Here is a 26,955-nt window from a genome sequence, read left to right on the forward strand (position 1 = left end):
AACGACCCCGCCACCGCCAGAACCAACCTGCACGAAGGGATGAAAGTTGTAGCCGAGTGGATGATGAACAGCCGCCTGAAACTGAACTCAGATAAGACAGAAGTCCTCATCCTGGGATCTTCGCCCTCCGCCTGGCACGACTCCTGGTGGCCCCCTGCCCTGGGCAGCGCACCCAAACCGACATACCACGCACGCAACCTGGGCTTCATCCTGGACTCCTCCCTCTCGATGACCAGACAAGTCAACGCCGTCTCCCCGTCATGCTTCAACATCCTCCGCATGCTACGTAAGATCTTCCGGTGGATCCCCACCGAAACCAGGAAGACGATCACCCAGGCCCTCGTCACCAGCCGACTGGACTACGGCAACTCCCTCTATGCCGGAACCACTGCAAAACTCCATAAAAGACTCCAGCGCATTCAGAACGCCTCAGCACGACTCATCCTGGACATCCCCCGACACAGCCACATCTCCGCACACCTGATAAACCTGCACTGGCTCCCCGTCAGCAAGAGAATCACGTTCCGACTCCTCACCCACGCACACAAAGCGCTCCACAACCAAGGCCCAAGATACCTCAACGACTGCCTGAACTTCTACACTCCCACCCGCCAGCTTCGATCGACCAGCCACGCCCTCGCCGCCGTCCCCCGCATCCGAAGAGCCACAACGGGAGGAAGATCCTTCTCCTACCTGGCCGCCAAGACGTGGAACTCCCTCCCCACCCACCTCCGCCTGACCCAAGACCACCTCGCCTTCAGGAAGCAACTCAAGACCTGGCTGTTCGAGCAGTAGCGGACCCCCCCACCCCAAGCGCCTTGAGACCCTCCGGGTGAGTAGCGCGCTATACAAATGCTTGATTGATTGATTGATTGATTGATCCTCTTTCATCTGGGGAAGATTCTTGTAAGAAAGTGCCTCTTCTGACATGGATGTGATTTCGAACTGCAAGTGCACTGGGTCCCTGCTACCCAGGTTCCCAGTGCCAAATCTCCTCTCCAAAACATGTACCACAGTTGGCACAACTTCAGTAGCCCGTTAGTCCCTAGGGGATCCTCTGGAGCTGCAGCACTGATTGTGCCACCCCACTAACCCTCCTCCTCTCCTCTCCTCTCTCTAGACCGGAACTGACACGGTGATTGAACAAAACATAAAAGAGAGTCTGCATGAAACACGTCTTGTATCTGTGCGAGCATTGCAAAAGGCAACCGCCGAAACGCATCTTCTCTTGGAATAAAATTCATGAATCCTGAAACCCCGTGAGTGCTCATCTTTCTTTTGGAAGTCGGAGCGTACATATTATGAGAGTTCCACCCTCTCATGTTGTAGCACCGGCCCAGGAAGAGTTCTACAGGTGCTTGGTGGAGCTTGGAGCTGTTTTGTATAAAGACACTGCCAGGACAGTCGCAAGAGTGCATGGAGGTCCCCGTCGATGAAATTCGGAGATCCAAATCTCTGGGAATGGTAATTGGACCAATCCCTGTGGGTAGCTATTTGCTGATGAGAAGCTGCCTTGGGATTTGGGCGAGGGGCAAAGGAGACTGATAATATGAATTAATGTGTGGAGCTGCAGATTGAAGGAGGAGATAACCCATTCAGGGCAGAGGCGCATGAAAAAACTTTGATAATACACACACGATGGTGCCCGTAATAGCATAGTGAATCACTAACCCTCCTCCTCTCCCTAGACCAGAACTGACAAGGTGATTGAACAAAACATAAAAGAGAGTCTGCAGGAAACACGTTTCGTATCTGTTCGAGCATTGAAAAAGGCAACCGCCGAAACACGTCTGCTCTTGGAATAAAATTCATGAATCCTGAAACCCTGTCAGTGCTCTTCATATATATATATATATATATATATATATATATATATATATATACACACACACACACACACACACACACTTGTGACTTTACTAAATGTCATATATATTACCTACTGGCAGTCACCAGTAGGTAGTAATAGTTAGGATGTAGTTTCCATAGGAAGAGTGTTTTTTGATTTGCCAATAACTTTGGCGCCATTTGATGAATCTTCAGGAAATTTTCAAAAGTATTGGGTCATTCACTGCAGCTGCTGTCTTGAAAATTTCGGGGTGATCTGTCAAGCAGGGTCCAAGAAAAAAGGGGGGGTCCCAAAATGCTTTTTCGCCATATTAATTTCCTTAGGAAACTTTAGGCACGGCTTAAGCCCGAACCGCTGAACAAAAATACACCAGAAAACACTCTTTTTGTTAAATGGTGTAAATCTGTTCAGTATTTGCTGAAAAATTTAAAGAAATTCCCAGTTCTATATCTAGAGACACGAAGGATCAGCAAACACTCCCCAGGGCTCGAAAAATCCGAAAATTGGTACTAGTCCTGCAGGTCTAGTCCCTTGGAAAATCCCCTCGACCTCACTGCAACCTACTTGACCTCCGTCTCTGAAAACGGAGCAAAAGTGACAAGATAACAAGATTTAAAGGCATCTTTATTGCAAAAGTGCCTTTAAATCTTGTTATCTTGTCACTTTTGCTCCGTTTTTAAAAACAGAGGACAAAAGTTAGTTTGTCTTCCTACTTGCCAGAAAGGGCGAGTAGGACCTAAAAATAGCTCGTCCTCATCAATTCTCCCTCGCAAATGCGAGCGGGCGAGTGGATTTGTCGAGCCCTGCTCTCGATCTTGTGCCTGAGATCTGACTTGCTGCCAACATTTCAAACCAGGGAGTGTTGGCAGCCATCTTGTGACTCGGTTCAAAAATAATTTTTAAAAAAAAGAAAGGGGGGCAGGGTAGAAACACCCTGACCCTCTAAGTCTGTTCAGGGGGTTCCACAGAGTTCCTCAGGGCCCAAAAAATAATTTTTATTTAAAAACATTTAGGCGGGAGCCACAGTGGATCTGCGAATCCCAGCAATTTTTTTTTTAAATGAAGCGCAGGCTCCCGCTCTTTGTTTAATTTAGGCCCCTGGGTGCACCAGGTCCGAGAGCAATTAGAAATAATGATGGGTGGACCCACGCTGGCACCCTGCAGCCCCAGGGACCGCTACCTCCACGGGGCAGATTCACTGAAATGCGGGTTCAACGTGCCACCCCGCTGCCCCGGGGAATGCCACCTCCCTGGGGCTATATTAAAACGTGAAGCATGGGGGGGGGCTTCACCCTTCCCGTGCAGCACCAGGGACAACTACCTCCCCAGGGCTAATTCACTGAAATGCGGGTAGACCCATGCCCCCCCTGCAGCCTAGGGGATAGCCACCTCCCTGGAGCTATATTTAAAAATAATGCGTGGGGGTTTCAGTTCCCCCACGCAGTCCTGGGGACCACCCCCCGGGGCAACTGTATACTAAATTATATATCTGGGGGACGCGCGGCCCACGCAGCCCTGGAGACCCCCACCTCTCTTAGGCTTGATTTTTGTTAGAAGGGGGCTGCGCGGCCCCCCTCGTGGAGCTGTAAATGGCCCTGGGGACCCCCTAGGGCCGGCTCCAGCAATGTCCTAGCGTGCCCACCCCCGGGACATTGCAGTTTGCTATACCTTGGCGGGAGCACCGCTTCCACCAAGCCATAGCAAACGCTGGTCCGCTTCATGGAAGCAAGAGCATTAAAACTGGTCTTGCTTCCATGAAGCAGAGCGGAATGGCTTTTGGACAGAGGGAGCTGCATGTTTGCACTTACCTTTGTCCAAAAGCAATGCCGGCTCCCAAAAGGAGGCGGGGAGCTGGCAGGGACCACAGGTCCCTAACATGGTGGCCATGCCCTGGAGGATGGGGTCTCCGGGGCAAATTCGTCCCGGGAAGGTGGGCCGTGCTGACCCCCCCTCCACATTAAAAAAAAAACGGTGAAGGCCTGGCCCCGGGAGATGGGGTCCCCGGGTCCAAAATTGGCTTTGGGACGGGAGGCAGTATGGCCCCCCTTCCTTTTTGTTAAAAAATAATTAAAATAAAAAGGAAAAGGCCGGGCCCCGAGGGGTGGCGACTTAGGGGCCATATTTGGTCATTTGAGATGTCATCACTGATGCCATCAGTGATGTCACTGACCATGTCATGAGTGATGTAATATGCGAGGAAAGCAGTGCATTGCGGGGCTTAAGTTATAGTTAACTTAGCTAAATGTAACTGCTGAATTTCTCTGGTTTCTATGAGCGAAATCTGACCCTAACTATAACATCCCTGTAACCTTTCATTTCTTCAGTGAAAAAACAAACCAAAGGTTACAGGAATGCTTTATTTAGAGAGCAGAGTTAAAAAAAAAAAACTTGGAAATTCAGTGAAAAAAAGGTTTCGGGACTTTATAGTTAGGCTCAGATTTTACTCACACAAAACTATAGAAATTGAGCGGTTAGTTACCTGAGTTACTCCATAATGCATTGATTATGACCTCACATAATATATCACTCATGGCATGGTCAGTGATATCACTGATGACATCATCCAGTGAGTGTAAGTGTTTCTTAAACGTTTCTGAGACTTAAAGATATATACTACACCACTGCATAGTTAAATTACTATTATTTGCGTACTACTGAGTGATACTATTTGTAACATATGTCATCTGATCTATAATCCTGTTTCTAAAGCAGGTGTACTATTTTTGTATGAACCAGCCTCTACACTGACACATGTCCCCTGCTGATATATATGTACTGTAGTGCTCTCGGACAGTCTAAGCTGTTCATTGAGCCTTCACTCCGCAGTGATGACAGAGTATAGTTCAGTTTTATGACATACTGACCATTTTCCTTAGACCTCTGTCCTTTGTCATGAATATCTGTAGTAATAGATTGCAATAAATGTATCTGTTCACTGAGACCTTTTTCTAAGGTGATGGCTCAGTGTAGTAGACATTTACAACAGACTGATGTCTCTGCTCACACCTTTCTCCAGGATGAATAATTTTACTAGTTGTTTGTGACACTGTGGCCTGCCTGCTAAGACCTCTCTACTGGTTTTATGCTGTAGTGGTTTATGTAAATATAATATTTGCACTAAAATCTCTTTCTAGGTTAACAAATGCTGTTGTTGTGGTTTGCAATAGACTAGCCTATACGGTTAGAATTTTTACTTTGGTCAATACTGTTTAGAGTAGTGGATCAGAAGAGACAGGCCTGCTGAAAATGCAGCTCCCTGTACGTGGGAGCAATACTTTCATCTCTTTCCCTGCCCACATGTCTGCAGGAATGGAAAGAGCAGAAGCTTCTGTTTCCAGCAAGTGGGAGCACTTTGACAGCTCCCACATGCTGGAAGTGAAGTGTCTGCTTTTGCCTAGCGGGAGATGTCAGAGCTCCTGCCAAGCAAAAGCAAACAGCTATCTCCTGAGGGTGTGCACCAAGGGAAATAGCAAGAGCCGGCCCAGGGAGGTGGTGGTCCCCAGGGCCATATATGGCTCAAAGAGGGAGACCACACGGGCCCCCTCTTTTGTTCTCCACAGGCCAGCCCCAGGGAGGTGGTGGACCCTAGGGCCCTATATGACCCGGGAGGGGGGCCGTGCAGCCCCCATCCATGTTTGAATTTGGTCCCGGAGAGTTGGTGCTCCCTGGGGCCAGAAATCCGTGTGGACCCCCACCTTATTGGGGGTTTTTTTGCCCCGGGGAGGTGGCAGTATCCAGGGCTTCTTTTTTATAAAATCCCCGGGGAAGTGGTGATCCCTGGGGCCAGGGGGTCTGTGCGCCCCCCCCCCCCCCCAATTGTATATTGCTCCCAGAAGATGGAGGTTCTGAGGGCATAATATTGCACTTGGAGGGGAGCCACGTCCTCCCCTTCCACTAAATGTATAAACTTGGTATATCCCCGGGCACAACCAGGGGCTTTATTAAAACAAGAGCGGGAGACCACACTTGTTTTTTTTTTACGTTTGCTGCATATTCTGAGCTCCATCGCGGGACCCCAGGACCAGGGATATGAGTTCATACCCTGAACCTTTTCTTTACAAAACTTTTTTCCTGCCAATATGACTGCTAACACTTCCTGGTTGAAGTGTTGACAGCCAATCAAATTTCAGTAGGAGACGCAAGTCCACCGCAAAGACTCTAGAACCCAGATAACCATATTTTTTAGACTTAAATATCTCTGAAACAACTGAATGGATTTACACCAAATCACAAAAAGCACGCTTTCAGGACCCACATCTAGCTTTTTGCCAAATTTGGTGTAATTCCGTTCAGCAGTTCGGGCTGTAGTCAAGTCCAAAAAATGAAAAATCCCCATAGACATAACATGGGAAAAATGTGTTTTGGGACCCCCTTTTTTCTCTGCCCCCGCTTGACTGATCACCCCAAACTTTCAACACAGCAGCTGAACCAACAAGCATTGGCAAATCCAATCGGTCTCGGCAACCCAAGAGCTATAGGTGCTATCAAAGTTAATGTCTTTTAGCTATGTGTTATGGAGTGGAGTGGATGTATGTGGTGTGAAGTGGAATTATGTGGGCTCCTCATCCTCAGATTTGAGCCACTATTTCTGGATTATCTCTTTCAAACTACGCTATTAGTTGTCAGAAATATTCCTTCTTGGAACTTTTGCCTGTTTTGATCCCTTAGCCCTTACAGGTTTAGGTCCATGTATGGGGTCAGGTCGAGCTCCTTAGCTTGTCTATTGGAATCAGGCATTATATCACTTAAGTGTGGACCTTTTTATGAAGTCACAAAAAATAACTATTTACTCAATACTTTGTCCTAACTAAATCACAGACTTTTAAATTTCTAATCACTTAGTTTCAGGGACTTAACCAAGACCCTAGCAGTTCATTTTTTTAGAAATTTAGAAAAAAATAGACCAATCAAAAATGTAACTGTCTAAAGACAATTTTGGGATTTACTCATTTAGTCACTTATTGACAAAGTGGTCCCACAAAATGCCAAGTCTTCTATCCCACCGCTGAACCATCAATCTAGGAAACTGGCCAGCTGAACAGTGTATAAAAATGAAGGACACTAAGGAGAAAGTCCGGGGAATCCCCAATGGGTATGCAGAGGTGTAACTAGATAATACTAGCTCTCTTTTTGTGGTGGTGTGGGCGAGCAGTTAGGCTTATCATGGGGTAATGCTAAGCATTTCTCGTACTCACAGTGTCAATAAATGAGACACACGCTCAAGAATAAATCCAAGACCAATTCATAAAGATAATATCGATTTTTATATAATTTTTAAGACCAAGAACACAGTTCTAAGGCAAGTACTATCAGAGATACGATTTTGCAGAGTTCGATAAAAATATCACTTCTATGCGCAATTGGGCACCATAGGAAACAATAGGGGAAAAGAATAAAAATGCATAGAAATTCAAGCAAAGCTTTCACAAAGGTCACCTTCTGTTTTTTAGGTCGATGTCGGGAACAGGTCAAAAGTTCCAGCAGGAGAAGTTCAGGACTGTCCCAGATCAGCTGGGAGCAGAATACAGACGTCTTGGAAGCTGGTGCCCAAAGTCAAAGGTGGCCACTTGAAGAACAAGTTACTTACCTTTGGTAACGCTTTTTCTGGTGGATACAGTATCTGCCTGTGGATTCCTCACCTTGTGAATATCCCCTGCGCCAGCATTCCACTGAACTTTTTTTCCCCAGCTCTCTACGCCGACATGGACGTCATAATGCTTCTGCTCCGCTCGCGACTCCGTATGACGTCACCGGAGCCATAAGAGAGCCACGTCGGCGTGATGACGTCAGTTCCACCCATTTTTTCCATGCCTCCGAGGCGCACATGCGGACCAACGACAGATTCAAAGTATACACAGTATACAATATACAATCAAATATACATAGTACATAAACAAAAGGAAAGCTAAAGAAAACTAGCATTTCCTACCAATGTACCAGAAAGAAAGAAGCTACAAAGCATAACATCTCAAGCAAGACATCTTTTAAGGTATACAAAGGTGGACAACGGGGAGGCGGGTGGGCCAGTGAGGAATCCACAGGCAGATACTGTATCCACCAGAAAAATCGTTACCGAAGGTAAATAACTTGTTCTTCTGAAGGATACATCTGCCAGTGGATTCCTCACCTTGTGAATAGATTCCCACAGCAGTCCCACTCCCGGAGGAGGGTGTCCACCTTCCTATACCAAAAAGTCTTGCAAGACAGAGTGCGCAAAGTGGCCCTCCCTCCTCATCTCAGAGTCTAAGCAATAATGCTTTGCGAAGGTATGGAGGGAGGCCCAAGTCGCGGCCTTACAAATGTCTGCCACAGGAACACCCCTGGCCAAAGCAGAGGTGGAAGACTTAGCCCTAGTAGAGTGAGCTCTAATACCCTCAGGAGGAACCTTACCAGCCAGGGCATAGCAGATCTTGATGGCAAGGATGATCCATCTTGATAGAGTGCGCTTGTACACAGCTTTTCCTTTAGAATGTCCAACATAGCCCACGAAGAGCTGATCGTCCAAACGAAAGTCCTTTGTTCTGTCCAAGTAAAAGCTTGCAGCTCTTTTTGGGTCCAGACAATGAAGCATTTCTTCCTCCTTGGAGGGATGAGGAGGCGGATAAAAAACAGGGAGAGTAATAGACTGCCCCAATGAAACGGAGTAACCACTTTAGGCAGGAAAGCAGCCCTGGTCCTGAGAACCATCCTTTCAGCATGCAATGTTAAAAACAGGGGTTTAGAACTAAGAGCTTGAAGCTCACTCACCCTCCTTGCCGAGGTTATGGCTACAAGAAAGACCGTCTTAAAGGACAACAGCCTCAAAGGACAACTATGAAGAGGCTCAAACGGAGACCCCATCAGAAAAGTTAAGACAAGATTAAGGTCCCACTGAGTAGGTGGAAACCTGTTTGTAAGGCCCTTGATAAACCTTAGTACAATAGGAGATTTAAAAAATGACGGTTGATCAGGAAGACATAGAAAAGCCGATAAGGCCGATGATAGCCCTTGACCGTGGCCACAGCACAACCCTGCTGAGCCAGGGAAAGAGCAAACTGAAGCACATCAGAAAGATGGGCTTTTAAAGGGTCAATGGATCTCTCTCCACACCATTTAACAAACTTAGACCACCTATATGAGTAAATGGACTTGGTGGAGTGTCGCCTGGCCGATAAAATAACATCCATCACATCAGGCGGGAGAGAGAAAGAACTCAGGTTGCCCCGTTCAATCTCCAGGCATGAAGGTGTAAGCTCTGGAGGTGGGGGTGTACAACCTGCCCCTCCGACTGCGAGAGGAGGTCTGCCCTCAGAGGGAGACGGAGCGGAGGGCACGAGGATAGGTGGAGAAGATCTGTATACCACACCCTTCTTGGCAAATCCGGGGCGACCAAAATAACTTGGGCCCGGTCTTGGCGAATCTTCCTCAGAACCCGAAGAATCAAGGGTATGGGAGGAAACGCGTAAAGGAGTTGCGAGCCCCAACTCAACTGAAACGCGTCCCCCAGCGCCCCCTGCATCGGAAATTGGAGACTGCAAAATGACGGGCAGTGCGCGTTCTCGCGGGTGGCGAATAGGTCCACCCAAGGCATCCCCCGCGTCCGAAAGACATGACGAACCACCTCCGGATGGAGCCTCCACTCGTGGTCGGCGGAGAACTGCCGACTGAGACTGTCCACACGTACGTTCAGCACCCCAGCCATTAGAAAAATCTGATGGTCCTGAGCCCAGGACCATAGACGCAGAGCCTCTCTGCAGAGACAATGCGACCCCACTCTTCCCTGCTTGTTGACATACCACATCGCGGTAGTATTGTCCGTCAGGACTTGAACAGCCTGACCGCGAAGGGAAGGGAGGAAGGCCTTGAGTGCCAAACGAATTGCCCGCAATTCCAGAAGGTTGATGTGAAGCAACCTTTCCTCTGGAGACCAAAGACCTTTGATCTCCAGATCCCCCAGATGAGCACCCCACCCCAGGGTGGAGGCATCCGTTATTACTGTGGCCACTGTTGGAGGAAGATGAAAGGGCCTTCCTTGAGACAGATTGCCCTCCACGCTCCACCAAGATAGATCTGCTGCAGCTTCTCTGGAGATCCTGATCGACTCCCTGAGATGTCCGTTGTGCTGATACCACTGCCTGCATAGGCACCACTGGAGCGCCCTCATGTGCCAGCGTCCATGGTTGACCAACAGAATGCAGGAAGCGAACAGACCGAGCAGACGAAGGACCTTCAGAACTGAAACAACCGCTCCATTGTGGAATAAAGGAATCATTTCCTGTATGTCGAGAATTCTTTGAGGAGGAGGAAATGCTCGACACACAGTAGTGTCCAGTACCGCCCCTATGAACAGGTTGCGTTGAGTGGGCACCAGGTGAGATTTGGGCACATTGATCGATAAACCAAGTCGAATAACAGCTGAGATGTTACCTGCAGATGATGGTGCACCATCTCTGGGGACTCTGCCTTCAGAAGCCAGTCGTCCAGGTAGGGGAAAACCGGAATCTCCGACCTCCTGAGATGGGCAGCCACCACCGCCATCACCTTCGTGAAGACTCGAGGTGAGGTAGTAAGACCAAACGGGAGGACCGCAAACTGGTAGTGTTGCGACCCAACCGTAAAACGGAGATACTTCCTGTGTGACTTCAGGATTGGGACATGGAAGTACGCGTCCTGCAAGTCGATCAACACCATCCAGTCCTTGCTGCAACGCTTGAAGAACCTGCGCAAGGGTCAGCATCTTGAATTTCTCCTGCTTCAGGTAAAAATTCAAGACTCTGAGGTCCAGGATCGGACGCAATCTGCCGTCCTTCTTGGGAATCAGGAAATACCGGGAGTAGCATCCCTGACCCCTTTCCTGCTCTGGAACCACCTCTATCGCACCCTTTTGAAGCAAAGCTAGAACCTCCTTCTGCAAAAGAAGCAGATGGTCTTCTGAGCAGTAACCCTGGCAAGGAGGGTAAGGGGGAGGAAACTCCCGAAAGGGAAGGGCGTACCCAGTCTCCACGAGGTTTAAAACCCAAAGATCGGTTGTAACAGATTTCCAACCTCGCAGAAAGTGGGACACCCGACCCCCCACAGGTCTCACATGATCTAGGATGGGGGATCTAGGGCTGCTTCCCTGAAGCTTCATTGGGAGCAGAGGAGGCCGAAGATGAAGATGGGTTGCGGCCAGAACCTCTCCGTCCCCTTTGCCTTCCTCTATACGACCTATAGAGGGGATTCTGCTGCTGTTGTTGCTTCTGCTGTTGAGGTTGCCGGAAGGAACAAAATGAGGATCTCCCAAAGCCTCTGAATTTTCTAAGACCAAATCCCTTAGCAGGAGTCTGTAATCCTAAAGATTTAGCCGTTACCCTGCTCTCTTTAAACCTTTGCAAGGCGGAATCAGCCTTTTCGCCAAACAGTTTTTCTCCGTCAAAAGACAAATCTACCAAAGTGGCTTGAACATCAGTAGAGAAGCCAGAAGAACGAAGCCACGCTTGCCTCCTAGTGGCTATAGACGATCCCATTATCCTTGCCACAGAATCAGCCGTGTCAAGTCCCGACTGAATTACCTGCCTTGCAGCAGCCTGAGTGTCAGTGACCACCTCTATAAAAGAAGCTTTATCTCCTTCTGGCAGGTTAGGGACTAATGATTTCATAGAGTCCATAAGAGCATGAACGTAGCGCCCTAGTAAGCAGGTGGCATTAGTGGATTTAAGCGCCATGCTCCCTGAAGAAAAGGTCTTTTTAGCTACCTGATCAGCCTTCTTAGACTCCCTATCCGCAGGAGTCTGAAAGAAGGCTCCTGAAGCATGCTTCGAGCATGAAGCCTGCACCACCAGGCTTTCTGGAGAAGGGTGGGAAGATAGAAAACTTGGATCCCCAGGAGCCACCCTATATCTCCTTGCCACCTGTCTGGAGACTGCCGGCGAAGAGAGTGGCTTACGCCAGACGTCCATAACAGGCTCCAAGATAGCCTCATTAAAAGGCAACAAGGGTTCAATAGTTGAAGCTGGCGAATGTAGAACCTGAGTGAGAAGGTTTGGTTTATATTCAGCAGAGGGTAACTGCAAGTCCAGCAACTCTGCGGCCTTCTTAATAACTATATGATAGGGAGCTAGTTCTTGCGGTGGCGAAGATCTAGAAGAAGAATGCTCCCACTCTGGAGTTATATCAAGACCACTAGCATCTTGAATGCCTTCAAAGTCGTCCGAAGATGTATCCACCTCACCTTCTTCCACATCCTCCCTATAACGTTCCTCTTCTAAGACTCTCTGGGCCTCTCTCCTTGAACGGATCCGAGGAACCGGCGGCGGCGGCGCCGTACGCGGAGTCGGTGGAACTGAACGTGGAGTCGGCGGCGTCGGAGTCGGCGGCGCCGGACATGGAGCCGAGGGAGTCGGCAACGGCGTCGAGGAGGGCTCTGAAGAAGGCCGATCCACACGAAGCCGAGATGGATCCCCAGACGGTGCCGGAAACTGCCACGAAGGAGCCATCGGCAAAAAGGGCATAAATGGGGCCTGAGCATAATGCTGCGGCACTCCCAAGGTAATGCCATAGGACCCACGGGACCAGATGGTGCGCCGGATGGGAAGGCAGCCCGTTGAAAAATCCCATACATCGCATTAAGAAAATGCGTCGAATCCGCACCTGGAGTCGGGAACTGCAGATAAGGGATTGATCCCAGATCCGGCCGAGGAGTACCTGGAACTGGAGCCGAAAGTCCTCAACAGGAGACACAGGATCAGCCGGCTGTGGAGAAAGCTCTTTTTCTTGCTCTTGCTCGACGTCAGAAGCAGAAGACTCCACTGGCGCCGGAGACTGTGCCGGGGACCGCGCCGGAGTCCGCTTCGGCGAAGGTGACCTCTCTGGAGACTTCCTAGGAGATGGAGAAGGAGATACAACATCCTTACTTCGACGTCGAGGCGACGGCAACCTCAAAGCCTTGCTCTTTGAAGACCGGTGCCGAGAGCTATGCTTTCTTTTCTTGTGGTGTTTCTTCGACTTCGAAGAGTGCGAAGTCGATGACTCCGGCCTCGATCTCTCCTTCTTCCTACCCCTCTTTTCCTTCTTCGCCTTGGCCATGAAGAGCTTCGCCTCTCTTTCCTTCAAGGCCTTGGGGTTCATTCTTCTGCAGCTGGAACAGTCCTCCACGTCGTGGTCAGAAGAAAGGCACCACAAACAATCTTCATGGGGGTCAGTCATTGACATGTGGCCCCCACATTCCCTACAAGGTTTGAAACCTGACTTCCTAGTCGAAGACATGGTGAATTCACAACAGTAACCCACTACAAGACTACAAAGTAGCAGGAGAGTGCTGGAAATCCGTTAGCCGTCGACGGCGCGGAAAAAAGGGAACGGACGTCATCATGCCGACGTGGCTCTCTTATGGCTCCGGTGACGTCATACGGAGTCGCGAGCGGAGCCGAAGCATTATGACGTTCACGTCGGCGTAGAGAGCTGGGGAAAAAAAGTTCAGTGGAATGCTGGCGCAGGGGATATTCACAAGGTGAGGAATCCACTGGCAGATGTATCCATCAGAAAATGCAGTACACAGAGGACTTACAGCTAAGTCCGGTGGGTCTCCTTACAGAGAGGAGGTCGTAGTCGTAAGTGCCTGGGCTCCATGGAGGCAGAGCTGGTTGGTCCGTGCTGGGGCCAGTGGGACCCAGTGCAGAGCGAACAGGTCAGTTGGGCGTCGGTTGTCTTGAGGTCCTCGCAGTCAGGAGCAGGCAACTTGGAGAGGCTATCTTGGGACAGCTTGGCCACTCAGGAAGTGGGTCTCTGGTGTCTCAACGTAACTAGATGGGTGCTTGCTTCTGGTGTTTTGGGAGTCAGGAGTGGATTCTTCTCGGTGTTTGCTGTTGAGTGGCCGGTACTCCTGGTATTGATGGGATGTGGCTCCGGTAGGTCCTGGTGTCTCCAAACTTTGTGGGGAGACAGATCTCACCCTCCGAAGCTGTTGTATCTTCTCTTGTTTCCGTGCTGAAATGGGGTAGTTGGGGAGCAGCAAGTCGACAAACTAAACTTCTCGGGATTGTTGGCAGCGGTGTGCAGGGAGGGATACCTTCACTCCAAGAGAGCTGGAGGTGCTTCGGGGTTCTTGGAGTCCTCTCAGGTTTCAAGACTGCACAGCTGCAGCGATTGTCGAGTCCTGGGGCAACAGGAGAGGTTTGGCGCCTTTTGCTTCAGTTCCTGTGCAGTGCATCTTCTTTGTCCTGGTCTTCTCTTGTCCATCAAATCTGATTTTCAGGTCTTGGGGTTCCACCTAAATACTGAATTAAGGGGCATTATAAGGGGAGACAGGTACTAGCCAATGGCCTACCTACCTTTAGGTTGTCAACATCCTCCAGTGACCACTTCCTGTATGAAGAGGCACTACCCCAGCCCTAAAAGGATATTTTCCCACCATTCCAATCTATTTAAATTTCAGTCTAGGTGTTCACATTGCCTGCCCGTCCTAGCGGTGGTATAGACTAAGTGGGGACCCGCCTCCTAATCTAACTAATTTTTCCTCCTTTCTTCCTGCCAAAAGTGGAGCAGGAAAGAGGACTTGGCGTCCCCAACTATCTGGAGGTGCCTGGGTTAGATTTGAAAGACGGCATCACCTTTGAAGCTTCCTACCCAGGAAGGCCATCCTGCCCTGCAGGAGGTATGAAGCACCTTCACCCAGAGCAGGCATTGTCTCTGTCCTCTGAGAGTGCAGGCTCTCACTCCATGAGGACAGAAACATGTCTGGTAGTGGCAGGCTGGCGAAAACAAGGCTAGTACCACACCAGTGCTTGGTAGGTTTTCAGGGTACCCTCTAAAAGGATCTCCTTTGTAAATGTATTCATAAATCCAACACTGGCATCAGTGAGGATTTACTAAGGCAAGTTGTTTGATACTAAACACTTTAGGAATCCGTGAAGTCTTCATGGAGCAATGGAACTTGAGTTGAAAAGTATCCTGCCCATGTGCCCTTTATGGCTTCCCTGTGCACTTACAACATCTCAGAATAGACAGGACATTGTAGGAGCATATCTGTTCATGCTGTTATGCTCACATATAGGATATAGGGTACCCTGCCTTAGGGCTAAAGGCCTGCAGTAGGGGTGACTTACCTATATATTATGCAGTGTTACAGGTGGCATGGTACACAGGGCTGTGCAGCATGTCGACTCTTTGGATTTCTCTGTACCAAGACACAGCCTGCAATGGCTGAGACAGAGCCTTTGTGAGGGGTCTCTTGGGTGGTCTAACCAGTAATCCAGCCACAGAAGACCCTCCTCAGTACCCATGCCCTAAGTACCAGGGGTACCAACTACTAGGGGTTCCTAAAGTTGTGCCAATCATGTTACAGGATTTGGGAAAGATCAGGCACTAGTGATCTGGTTAGCAGGGACTCGAAATCACATCAGGCAAAAAGTGGGGGTATCGAAGTCAAAAAAAGCACTTTCCTACACTCCCTGAATGCGCTCCCTGACATTTTACCTTTTCATGTTGATGTGTCGTAACCGTCTTTCAATCATGTTGCTTTGATGGCAACCAGCCTGGCCACTCCTTTACTGTTGGTGACTCAAATAACTATTCCCCCCAGACAGTCTCGTCACTATTATGGACAAATATGAACTATATATATATGTTTTGTGGAGAGATGTTATGTGGTGTGGATTCTGTCACTGACAAGCGTCCTCTCTCACAGCTCAGTGATACATGTCTGTTCTCCATGCTGGGAGTGGAAATGTGCGTGCAGGGTGGGTACTCCAGTTGGCACGTGGCCACCGATGAAGGCGGATCTGCAAGGTCACGTCACGTCAGTGTAAATAAATTGCTGCAAATCTCTCAGATGTCCCTTTCAAAGTAAAAGGTCATTCTGAATTATCAAATATGCTCTAGTGATATTTTGAGAGTTTGTCAAAAGTGGCGGTTTATCTTGGACAGCTCTTTGGAAATAAGGGAATGATACAAATTCTAAACAAGCATTTCCTGTGCCCTACATGGGCTACTGGTTGATAAGGTGATGCCAGCTCATTACAGAGACCTAACATTGTGGTATGTTCATGCTTGATTGTAATGGAATTCTGTTAATAAAGTATTGCAAAGCCTTGGTTTGAAAACCGCTATGAAATGCCGTTCCAGTTGGGGGGGCGGAGCGTGCCCGGCTGCAGGATGGCCGCGTTGTGATTGAGCTCCGCCAGCCACTGTAACCATCTGGCAAGAATTTGCGGCTTCCTACAGTGCACTGGGTAGCGGATAGCCTGCTGTGGCGATGCCTGTCGTCCGCTGACCATTTTGGTGGTCTTTGAGACTGACTAGTGTCATTGAGACGGGAGATCTGGCTTGTCTCGCTCGAATCGGCGCGTGGCCGACACGCGGGCTGCGCAACCCCTGAGAAAGCCGGCTGCTGGCAGGACCGCTGGGGTCGTAGTGTGAATGCCGACTCGTGCTTTGACCTTCCACTGACTGCGGCGGCAAGGAAGTGATCATCGGAGGCGCCCTGGAGTATGACTGATTGTGAGGTGAGCTGGGCCCGCTGAGATCTGCGGGCTGCGGGCCTGATGGGCATGAGGTCCGTGGTGTGCTCGCTCGCACTGCCCCGCTGCGGACGCGTGGGTCCCGTACCTGTTCGAGCCGCGCTGCTGCCTGGGGGATTCTGCGATCTTGTGTCGCGGCTCCGCTCTGGAAAACAGCGATGTCCGCACTGAGATTGGGGCTGTGGCCTCGCTGTTCAGGAATGGAAGATCGCGCTACCATTGAGGCCTGTGGCCACCGCCTATAGTGCGCAGTGCTATCGGCGCCAAAACACCCAGGGAATAGAGACACTGCGATACCAGGGGTCTCCCAAGCGATGGGGAACTGTCTACGATCCTCTCACTCCCCTCTGGGCCCCTGAATCTCCTAGCACACCACTAGTGGAGCTAGCGGTGTTGGTTGCACCTGGTTGCCACACTGCGTAGTGGGGCCTAGAGTTTTGCAAAAGCACGCCAGGGCGGCTGGCTCAGCGAACACACGACCATGGGCAAGACAGACAAGTCGCAGCCGAAGATTAACTTCGAATAGCGTGAGTCGAAGTGCAGCAAGGACGCGGCTGAATCTGCGGCACCTGAGCCAGACAACCCCACAGACGATCCAGTGGGGGATATTAAGCAAATTATCGCATCCATGCAGAGGGGTCTGACGGCAATTGCTGCCAAAATAGACACTTTGGCCTACAGGATGGATAGAATGGCTGAAAGGGTCGACAAGCATACGGAGCACCTAGATATGGCGGAGCGCCGTATCACGGAAATGGAGGAAGCCCAGTCTGACACCAACACCGCCCAGCGTCAGGTCGAGAAGGCATTAGCGGCGTTGCAGGACAGAGCAGAAGGTTTAGAAGCAAGGTTGAGGCGCTGCAATCTTCGCATCACGGGCCTGCCTGAATCTACCGCGACGGACCCTATGGAACTGTTCGTTGAAAATCTCCTTAAAACGCTGCTGGGTGCTGATGTCTTCTCCCCTATGTTCGTGGTGGAGAGAATGCTTTGCTCGCTGGGCCCTAGACCTCAGCCAGGTGCTCCCCCACGACCCATCATAGCTAAATTGCTCAATTATCGGGACAGGGACGCTGTTTAAAATATGAAGGATCCTCCCTGTCCCTCTTCCCTGACTTTACCATCAGAGTACAGGAAGCCAGGAGGCAATTTGTCCCTTTGAAGTGTAAGCTACGTGACCAGAAAATTGAGTACACTATGTTGTACCCTGCACGGTTGAAAGTTCTATTTGATGGAAAACTTCGCATTTTCTTGGACCCGCAATCAATGAAAAAGGCTCTCAAATCCTGGGAGACGGCTGGTAAGCGCAGGGGGGAACACGACGATAGGGATGGAGACGAGTCCCCGCCGAACAATCTTGATGAGAATGACTAAGTGGTGACTATTGATTGGCACATATCTTGACTCTGCTTTTCTGGCTTGCACGTCATTGACAGAATTGAGTTACCCCTTTGCACTTGATTTGTAGAGGAAACCTTTCGACCAATAGTGGGTATCCTGCAGTGGCAATGCCCTTGTTTATGCAGGAAATCCTTAGAGATGTAACTATACCAAAAGTGTGATTTGATTATGGTCTCCTCAGAATTATTTACTGAAGCTTTCATATAAGTTTTTGTGGTGGTTTGGTGGAGGCGGTAATAGTTTGGGATCGCTGGGTAACATCTGCCCCAAAGCGTTGCCCGCTGCTGCTGATGCGATACTGGGGTTTGTTGTATGTGGATGTTTGTTGTCTGACGATTGGGTATATTGTTTGCGATGGGGTGGGTTGTTATTCGTTCATGCAAAGTTGGGGGATGCATGGTGTGTGTGTGGGAAGGTACTGTGGGGACTTAACTTTCTTTTTTGTGTCAATTGTTTTTAGAGGTCACATGTGGTTATTATTATATGAAGGAGGGGAGTGTTGGGCTTACCGGGGCGGAAACTATGCAGACACTGGCTTGCTCTATATGTGGCTCATACAATAGCATGGATCAGAGAAAGCGATTCAATCTCCGGACATGGAATGTCAGAGGTCTTAATGACCACAGAAAGGTTTCGCAAGATAATGGCCTATTTAAAGAGGAAAGAGGTTGATATAGCTTTATTACAGGAGACGCACCTAAACCCGAACTGTAGTCTGTTGACGGATGGCCCTCTGTTGGGTGTTTTCCATGCTGCTGGTTTTACCTCACATGCCAGGGGGGTACTGATGTGGGTTAATCCTAAGACGAAGCTAAACATAGAATGCTGTGCGACGGACCCTTCTGGCTGTTATGTAATTACCCGCTGCTATAATAATACTGTGGACCTTCTGATAGTAAACTCCTATGGTCCGAATTACGATGATCCGCAGTTCTTCCACTCCCTTTTCCAGACAATCAAATCCCACTCTCCTCTTCTGGTGCTGAGGGGTGGTGATTTCAATTATGTTTTAGACCCGATGCTTGATCACTCTAGGGGACCGATGAGAACCCCTTCGGCTGATGCCAGAGCTGTTGTTGATATCTCTGTACAACTGTAGGTTGTGGATATATGGAGGGCGCGCTCAAATGCTAGGGGAGGTTTTACCCATTATTCGGCACATTATGACATACACACACGCATAGACTACTGGTTCATTTCACAAGCGTTGATGCCTAGGGTGCAGGACTGTGCAGTGCTAGCTCGGACGCTGTCCGATCATTCACCTATTCTCTTGACTATTTTGATCCTTCGGCGAGGTTCCCCTCTCTTCTTATGGCGATTCCCGCCGTATTCGCAACTAGACACTGTTTTTAAATCGGAATTGCATGATGCCATAGAGGAGTACTTTGCGATCAATATTGGCACGGTAGACTCTTTCACCACAATTAGGGAATCGTTCAAGGCCTACATCAGGGGTATAGCTATCAGTAAACACACGGAGGTTCTACGCTCTATAAGAGAAACGCTGGCATTATTAGAAGTTCGGATAGCTGCCTAGGAGGAAGAGCTGGCACGGGGGTCCACTCCCCAGCTGCTGGATCTCCTGCAATCCACGATAGCTGAATTTAACTCTGAAGCAGACAGCAAGGTCAAGCACATGGGCAAATACGCTAGATTTTATGGCGAGGCGGACCAGCCGGGATCTGTTCTTGCAGCAATGGCGAGGCGCAGATTGGAATCCGGCGGCGTGACCACATTGTCGGATGCTGAGGGCTCTATTTGGACAAACCCGACAGACATTGCTAACCAGTTTCGAAATTACTATCAAGAGTTATATAGCTCTGAAGTATCCCCTAGCGATGCTGATATATTGCAATATCTGGAATACATCGAGCTCCCCTGGCTACAGAACTGGCACAGGGAGTTTTAGATGCGTCCCATAAAACTTGTAGAAAATTAGCACTGAATTCGATGAGGGAGGGTAGTGCCCCCGGACAAGATGGGCTCACGGTGACGTTTTAAAAAGCCTTTAGCGATCTCTTACTTCCTCATCTGGCCACCTTGTTTCAGGAGATGGGTGCGGACGGTGTCATGCCTCCAACTATGCGGGAGGCCCTGATTGTCTTTTTATTAAAACCGGATAATGACCCCCACAAGTGCTCCTCTTACCGCCCCGCTATCCCTGCTGAACGTAGATACAAAAATCTTTGACAAAATTCTCGCTAATCGGCTGTCTCCTCTTCTACCTCAGCTGATAGGCCCGGAGCAGGCTGGGTTCATTCCAGGATGAACTCTCTCGCATAATCTCCGAGCGGTGTTTGATGCCCTCCAGCATATACGTCCGGAAGTCCAGGCTGCAGCGGTCTTCTTAGACGCCGAGAAGGCCTTTGATTCCACTGAGTGGTCTTTTCTCTATGCGGTGTTGCGCCGTGTGAGTGTCGGCGAGGTTTTTTTGCAGTTGGTGGCGGAATTCTAGAACTCTCCGGTTGCTCTGGTCCGTGCTGGTGATGCGGTCTCTGATCCTACTCTGATATCGCGGGCAACTCGTCAGAGGTGCCCTCTGACCCCATTGTTATATGCTTTAGCTGCTGAGCCTTTGCTGAGAGAGTTACGGGAATATCACGGGCATAGGGGTCTGCGCTTTCCTAGCTATAATTCAATAGTGTCGGCCTCCGCGGACTATATGCTATTGTATATTAGAAACCCCGAACTTCATTTCCCCCCTGTTATACGCGAGGTACTGCGATATGGTAGTTTATCGGGATTCAAAATTAATTTGGAAATGTTTTTGATCTTCCCACTGATGCCCAGTACGACTCCCGGACAGCTGGATTTCCCTCTTCAGTGGACTTCGGACCCAGTCCGATACCTGGGCATCCAGGTTCACTTGGATGCAGATTTAGTGATCCGTGCTAATTACGGAAGAGCATTAGCCAAGCTAAGTGGCGACGTCGACCGTTGGTTTAGTCTACCGCTCTCACTGGTAGGGAGGGTCTCCTTGATGTAGATGGTAGTGCTACCCTGTTTTCTCTTTCTATTCTTAAATATCCCTGTAGTGGTACCTCGCCACATGTTTAAGGAATTATGTACGCTGATGGTAAAACTAGCCTGGGCAGGTAAGACGCCTCGGATTGCATTAGATACACTTATGTTACCATGCACTGCGGGCGGTTTGGGCGCGCCAGATGTAGAACTTTATTACCGAGTTGCGCAGGCTTCACATACTCATAGTTGTGTTCATGGTCCACTGGATCTTCCCCACCTCCACATTGAAAAAGTTGTTGCCGCACCTGAACCATTACCCAGGTTCATGACTAAGGCGCCGATGGGATTATTGACTCGGTGAACTCCGTGGTGCATGCTTGGCATTTTCTTCTAGAGATGTTTGCTGGAGCACAGTTGTATTCACCTCACATGCGTATTGAGTGGTGTTAACGGTATGCCCTTAGTTCAGAGCAGGGTACGCTTCGTTCACTGCAAAGTTTGGGATTGTCTGAGATGGGTGATCTTTTTAGGAACGGCAGAATGGTTTCCTGGAATGATGTAATTACTGAAGGGGCAATACCCTCTGCGTTATCGCAATTTCATTTTTTCAGAACTAAGCATGCACTCTGAGCGGTGCTGGTAGACGAGTTAGCTGAGCCCATGGATACGCCTCCACTGTCCATTTTACTCCGTTCACAATCTCCTATTAAATTGGTTTCTAAACTATATGCCTCGGCCTTACAGACTAAGGTTTCCCCATACTCGAAGGCTCGATTAGCCTGGCAGGCTGACATTGGGAGGCAACTGTCGGACGATATCTGGTTTTATTGCTGTGAGGTTACTCGTAAATTTTCTCTGAATGGCAGCCACAGGCTGGCTCACTTTAAATACTTGAACAGGGTTTATTATACACCAGAACACCTACGTAGCTAACTCTTGCACGAATCTGATTGCTGAGAGCGCTGTAATATGCTGCGTGCAGGCTTCTACCATCTAGCTTGGCAGTGCCCTCAGATAGCTGATTTATGGAATCACATCTTTGCTGCGTTGAATGAGATTGTAGGCCTAATTATTACTCTGGACCCGTTGCTAGCACTGCTGAGATATACCAAAACTTTGCCCAAAAAAGTAGAAAAATTAGTTGCCATGGGTTTGCTTCTGGCTAAGCGCAGATTGGCTGTGAGATGGATGAGGGCGCCTGTACCCACAGTGACTGAGTGGGAAAGAGATATGGTGTATTGTAATCCACAATCTGACATTTACAATGAACTGCTTCCTCCGTCGACTCAACCATTGAGCTTTTGGTGTCTGTTCGCACAATACCTAGAATCACGTAAAGAGGATACTGTGGATCAGGATGATTAATGTATGAATGTACGCTATCGCCCAGCATGTATTTATATATCTACTATTACAGGACGGCTGATAAACTTTAGTTATTCATAAGTGCGTGCTTATATGTTCAACTGATATGATCCAGCTTGAAGTGCGCTATCTTACTACCTATTGTGAATTGTATTCCATTGTGCTGAACGCCTCCTCATAATATTGCCATTTGATGCTTGATCGCTGATAATTTATGTGATCTGCGCTTTTATTATTTATTTGTGATTAGGATTTCATTTAATTTATTTTGTATTGTCTGCAAATTTCATAAATAAAATAATAATAAAATAAAAAAAATGCTGTTCCAATTATTCAGTTTTCAGTGACGTAACGTTATTTGGGAAAATGCATCTTATCGCAACATCTTATTTTACAAGCAAATTAATATGTGTTTTTTCCCCACAGGAAATCCAAAATGCCCAGTCTTGTCTTTTGAGAAGTATGTGATGAAGCTGCACCCTGGACATAATGCCTTTTGGCAAAGACCAAAGTTGGCTGCTCCCTCCAACTCAAGCCCCTGGTACAGCAACACTCCTGTGGGGAAGAACACATTGGGAAACTACATGAAGACTTTGTCCCAAGACTATGGTCTCTCCAGGCTCTATACAAACCATTGTCTCCGTGTCACCTGCAACATGACTTTGGTAGACATGTGTATGCTGAAGTCAGGCTTACAGTGATGATCCCTGTCCAAACCATCCCTGTGTGGTTTACCTCTCTTGCAGCTTGTGTCTTCCTGCCCTGTGTATACAGGAACAACAATTCTCACTCTCTTCAATGTGGCTAGACAGCACCTAACTTCATTTAAATGACCATAATTTGGTTTTCAGTCTCTAGCTCTAGTTTTTATTTTTAATAGAAGTATTAGTTTCTGTTAAACAGGATTAAACAAAATAGTGCTTCTCTGTTGTGGTCTATCATTTAGTGTTCAAGAGCATCATTTAGTTTAAAAGAGCGAAATGAAGGTTCAGGCTGTGTCTCTTCCAGTAAGTATTACATTCTTCTTTTTAGGTGTGACAGCGTTCAGTGCTGCAGGTTTAAGCTGCTCGGTAGCTATACAACAATATTTAGCCCCCAATTCCAGTGTGTTTTGTTGAGTAAGCAGCCTCTGTAATGTTTACGTGTATATGTGCTCGGCAAAGAAGAATTTGGTGACCTGCATTAGCTACATCTTGAGAGAAGACAAACACTTAGACCATAAGCCCTCACCTTCTCACACATGCGGAGACCATCCACACTCAGAACTGAGGGGTTCAGAGGTTCTTTTAAAGGTGAGATAATTAGTCTAAGTATGTGTAGCTTTAGATGCGCATGCTTTGCATACTCCTGTCATCTAGTTTTGGATCCCGATGTGTGCAAGTTGTTTTTTTCCAAGAAGTCTTTTGAGTCACAAGTTCGAGTGACTCCTCCTCTTGGTGATAAATGTGCATTGGCATCAACTCCATTGTTATATGGTTTTCTTTCCGCCATCAGGTTCAGACGTGTGTGCTTGCGCTCTGGGTTGAGAGTTTGAGACTGTCATGGTGCTCTCTTCGGTTCCTAATACACTCAAACCCTCATCTGTATTTTTTCGATTGTGCTTTACTATCTTGCAGTCTAGGTCTTCATCGCTCATCGAGTTGATGCGCTTTGACCTGCGGCCCCTACAAGGCCTTCGTACTGTCTGATCCAGGTTCTCCTGAGAAAGCCCTCCTGGTGATGGAAGGGACGCCCTTCGTTTCTGTCCTCACTGCCATGCGAAATATCCACAGACCGAATCACGTCAGTTCTGTAACCAAGTTAACGGGTTGATATAGTGTACCAAATGAGTGAAGGGAGATTATCTTTGCCATATGCCTGTTATTGATTTGTTGTAATATCAATTCATTTAATGCAAGACATTAACTTTATTGAGCCGTTTGGAGTTTCGGTGTTTTAGTTTATTTTCTTGGACAAATAGTCTATCAATGCATGCTTCTTCGTGTGGTCCGTGTGTCTCTCATGTTACAACCATTTAAGTGAGCTGCTGCTTACCTTCATGGGGCATTTTACGGTTGCCCATTAAAACAAAAAGGTCTTGTTGGAGATAAATTAATATGCTCCTTTATTAATTGCGACACTGGGTAACCTTTGTTAAGAACGCAGCATAGCATGTGAATGGCTAAATGCTGGCAGCATGATTTCTGTGACACAGGGTATTGGCGTATACATTTGAGCAGTGGTGCACAAGGATACAGGCTAAATATAGCCTCAGATGTGAAATTAATTAATTTGTTTATCACTCTACACACCACCGAGATATTTTTCTTGCCACACGGTTAATATGTTAATACATAGATGTTTTCATTTTGGGTAGTTCGACTTGCCCTGTATTTTGATTTAGTACAAATGATAAAATGCTATTACGTCTTGTGGGATTGGACGCATACCTGCGTCCATATACTAACCTGTTATTTTGCTTCGGTGGGATAAGCTATGTGAAATGGAAGTAGTATATTCTAGCCTGCCTATACACGAGGGTCTCATGCTGGATACAGAACCATATGACCAGCTACTGTTTGTGATATCAGGGGATGCTGAAAAGGAGCATAATGCTTTACATTAAAGGTCAGTCAATTCCCAATAGTATAACTTAGGCCATATGGGTTGATGGAGTACGCATCCGAGTAATGATGTGCTTGGACATGGGCAACAATGTAGCCATAGGGTAATGAGCAAAAGAATATTCTCTGATTGTGAACATGATGTGTGATGTCTCGCTTAGTGGATATTGTCAAGCTAGGAAGGTATCTGCCCCTCTCTCGTGAATTTGCTTAATATTTGACTTTCCGCAATGTCAAAATGCTATTACGTCGCACACGATATGGTGATGTTTAGCAATATAACAATATGAACTAACAAATGGAAGCAGCTTACTGCTGTGGGGCTTCTGTCCAGAAACAGAACTATGCTTGGAACCATAGAACATTAGTAGACAGGTGCTGAGACACCTTACCACCTCAGTATCATGAGCCTGAGTCAGACTAGCTATAGAGTCTGACTTGCTCTCCTAACCATACCACAGAGACAAGTGAATTGACACCCCATAACACAACAGTCCCAACCCCCTCAGGGATCGTGGTGACAGGACACCTTCTTTCGCTCACACACTCATACTCTTCCACATAAAATATGAAAGACACGGAGGATGTTTGAAATGTTTATTTAAACTATTGTGCTCTAAAATGCAGTATGCGTGCCACAATCCGAAAACTACCTAACAAAAATACCATTAACATAGTTAGCAAACAGTATATTATAAAAAGCCATGTCCAATTATAAGACCGTTTAGCCTAACCACCCTCTCCTTCCTACAGAAGCAAACTGATTATATAATCAAGATCTCTGGGAGTAGCATCAGACTCCTTACCTTAGCATACACAGATGTTCTACATCTCATATACAGCCATGATCTCCTCAGAAAATTCTGTTACATTATATGACTAGGCTCACATGTCCATAAACAACAGCTGTATTTCTGTGTTGTGTCTAGGTGCTAGTGCCTGACCAGAACAGAATAACAAGGAGCATTGTGTTGAACCTTGTCTGCGGTGTTCAGGCTAAATCCAAGGAAAGAACAGAACGAGAAAACAATTGCAGGTTCTGTATGAAAGTACAATGTGGTACAAAAGCAAACGTGTTTATATAGTAACGTGTGCAAAGCAAATGCGGCCTGTGTCGTGCACAGTTAGGCTTATGTAGGGAAAACAACAATGGGCCTTGCAGGAAACACATGATACCCTCCCCTTTGTCAGGATTGTGGCACGTAAAGGGATAGTAAACATAGAAAGATAAGCAAACTCAAAGATCACTAATACCAGCATGTTACACAGACAGGTTGAAATTGGATGATTTTACAAAAATAACCAGCCATTGTGTGTCGGAGTAATCCACTATATAATCAGCCATCATAGAGGTGTGGGACTCAATGTTGAGGGTCTGCGCCATGACCCAATGAAGACTCTCCAAAGTGCAGCCATGATCTCCAGCTCCAGCAGATGCTGGCACTATCACCGGGCAACCTGAATGAACTTCAATTAAACTTTGCTTCAATAAATGCTGTGCCGATGCTGAGGAACTAATGTTGGCCATTTGCTCTAGTCTCTGATTGTGTAGAGATCGCAAACTCATGAAACTGTCTTGCTAATGCGTCCCTATGGGACTCATCAACAGTTCGATATCCAGGGCAACGGGCATCTGTAGAGCCAGGCAACTGTTCAGTGCCCATTGAAAGGTGCACCAGATGCAGTGAAATACAGGTTGCACGCAGGTGAAGTAAACATGGCAGAAAGTTAGACACCAATACACATCTAATACATGTAACAGGACCATTCCAGTTAGCTGATGTATACTCTCACAGTAGTTCTGGAGCAATGCGAGGTCCAGGGCGGCCACAGAAGAAACAACCATTACGGAACAGCAGCAACAGGATGAGAAATACCGCAGATTAGGAACAGCAAAAGCGGGAACCCTCCGAACACGCTGGAAAATGGACTGAATAAAAGATAGTTTGGAAAAATGTCACAAGGCCAGAGCCTAAAAGTTTAACAAAATGGGCTACATCCGCGGTGTTAGAAGCATCAAATATTTGATGTATCAGTTTCCCGAAATACTTGGGAAGATTTGTATTCATCAAAGACTGTATTTCAACAGTCGTTCTAGCCACCTGCAATTCGAAAGTCGCAGGCTAATGTGAGACTTATTGTTGGAGCAATAATGCTTTAAGTCTGCTTAGCCTGTTAAAATCAGCCTTCAAAGTTGGAATGGAAGGCCACAATTCCATGTGGAGGGGGAAACAAGACTTTGTTGTGGTATGCGGGGGGGAGTCCCGTATATAGTCTCCATTTCCCAGCTGGTCAC

The 26,955-nt window shown here is 47.8% G+C and overlaps 1 protein-coding gene across 8 annotated transcripts in view; it reads left to right on the top strand.

Moving 5' to 3' along the window:
• LOC146775830 (uncharacterized) overlaps positions 1 to 22,982 on the top strand; it is a 1,003,909-nt gene extending 980,927 nt beyond the window's left edge. For all 8 annotated transcript variants that reach the window (XM_085637695.1, XM_085637697.1, XM_085637696.1 and 5 more), the window contains one exon: positions 22,483 to 22,982. In XM_085637695.1, coding sequence (XP_085493821.1) covers positions 22,483 to 22,757 — 275 coding nt within the window. In that variant the 3' untranslated portion in view covers positions 22,758 to 22,982. The remainder of the gene's footprint in view (positions 1 to 22,482) is intronic.
• Positions 22,983 to 26,955: the final 3,973 nt, after the last annotated feature.

Source organism: Triturus cristatus, chromosome 12, assembly GCF_964204655.1.
Source record: "Triturus cristatus chromosome 12, aTriCri1.1, whole genome shotgun sequence".
Classification (NCBI taxonomy): domain Eukaryota; kingdom Metazoa; phylum Chordata; class Amphibia; order Caudata; family Salamandridae; genus Triturus; species Triturus cristatus.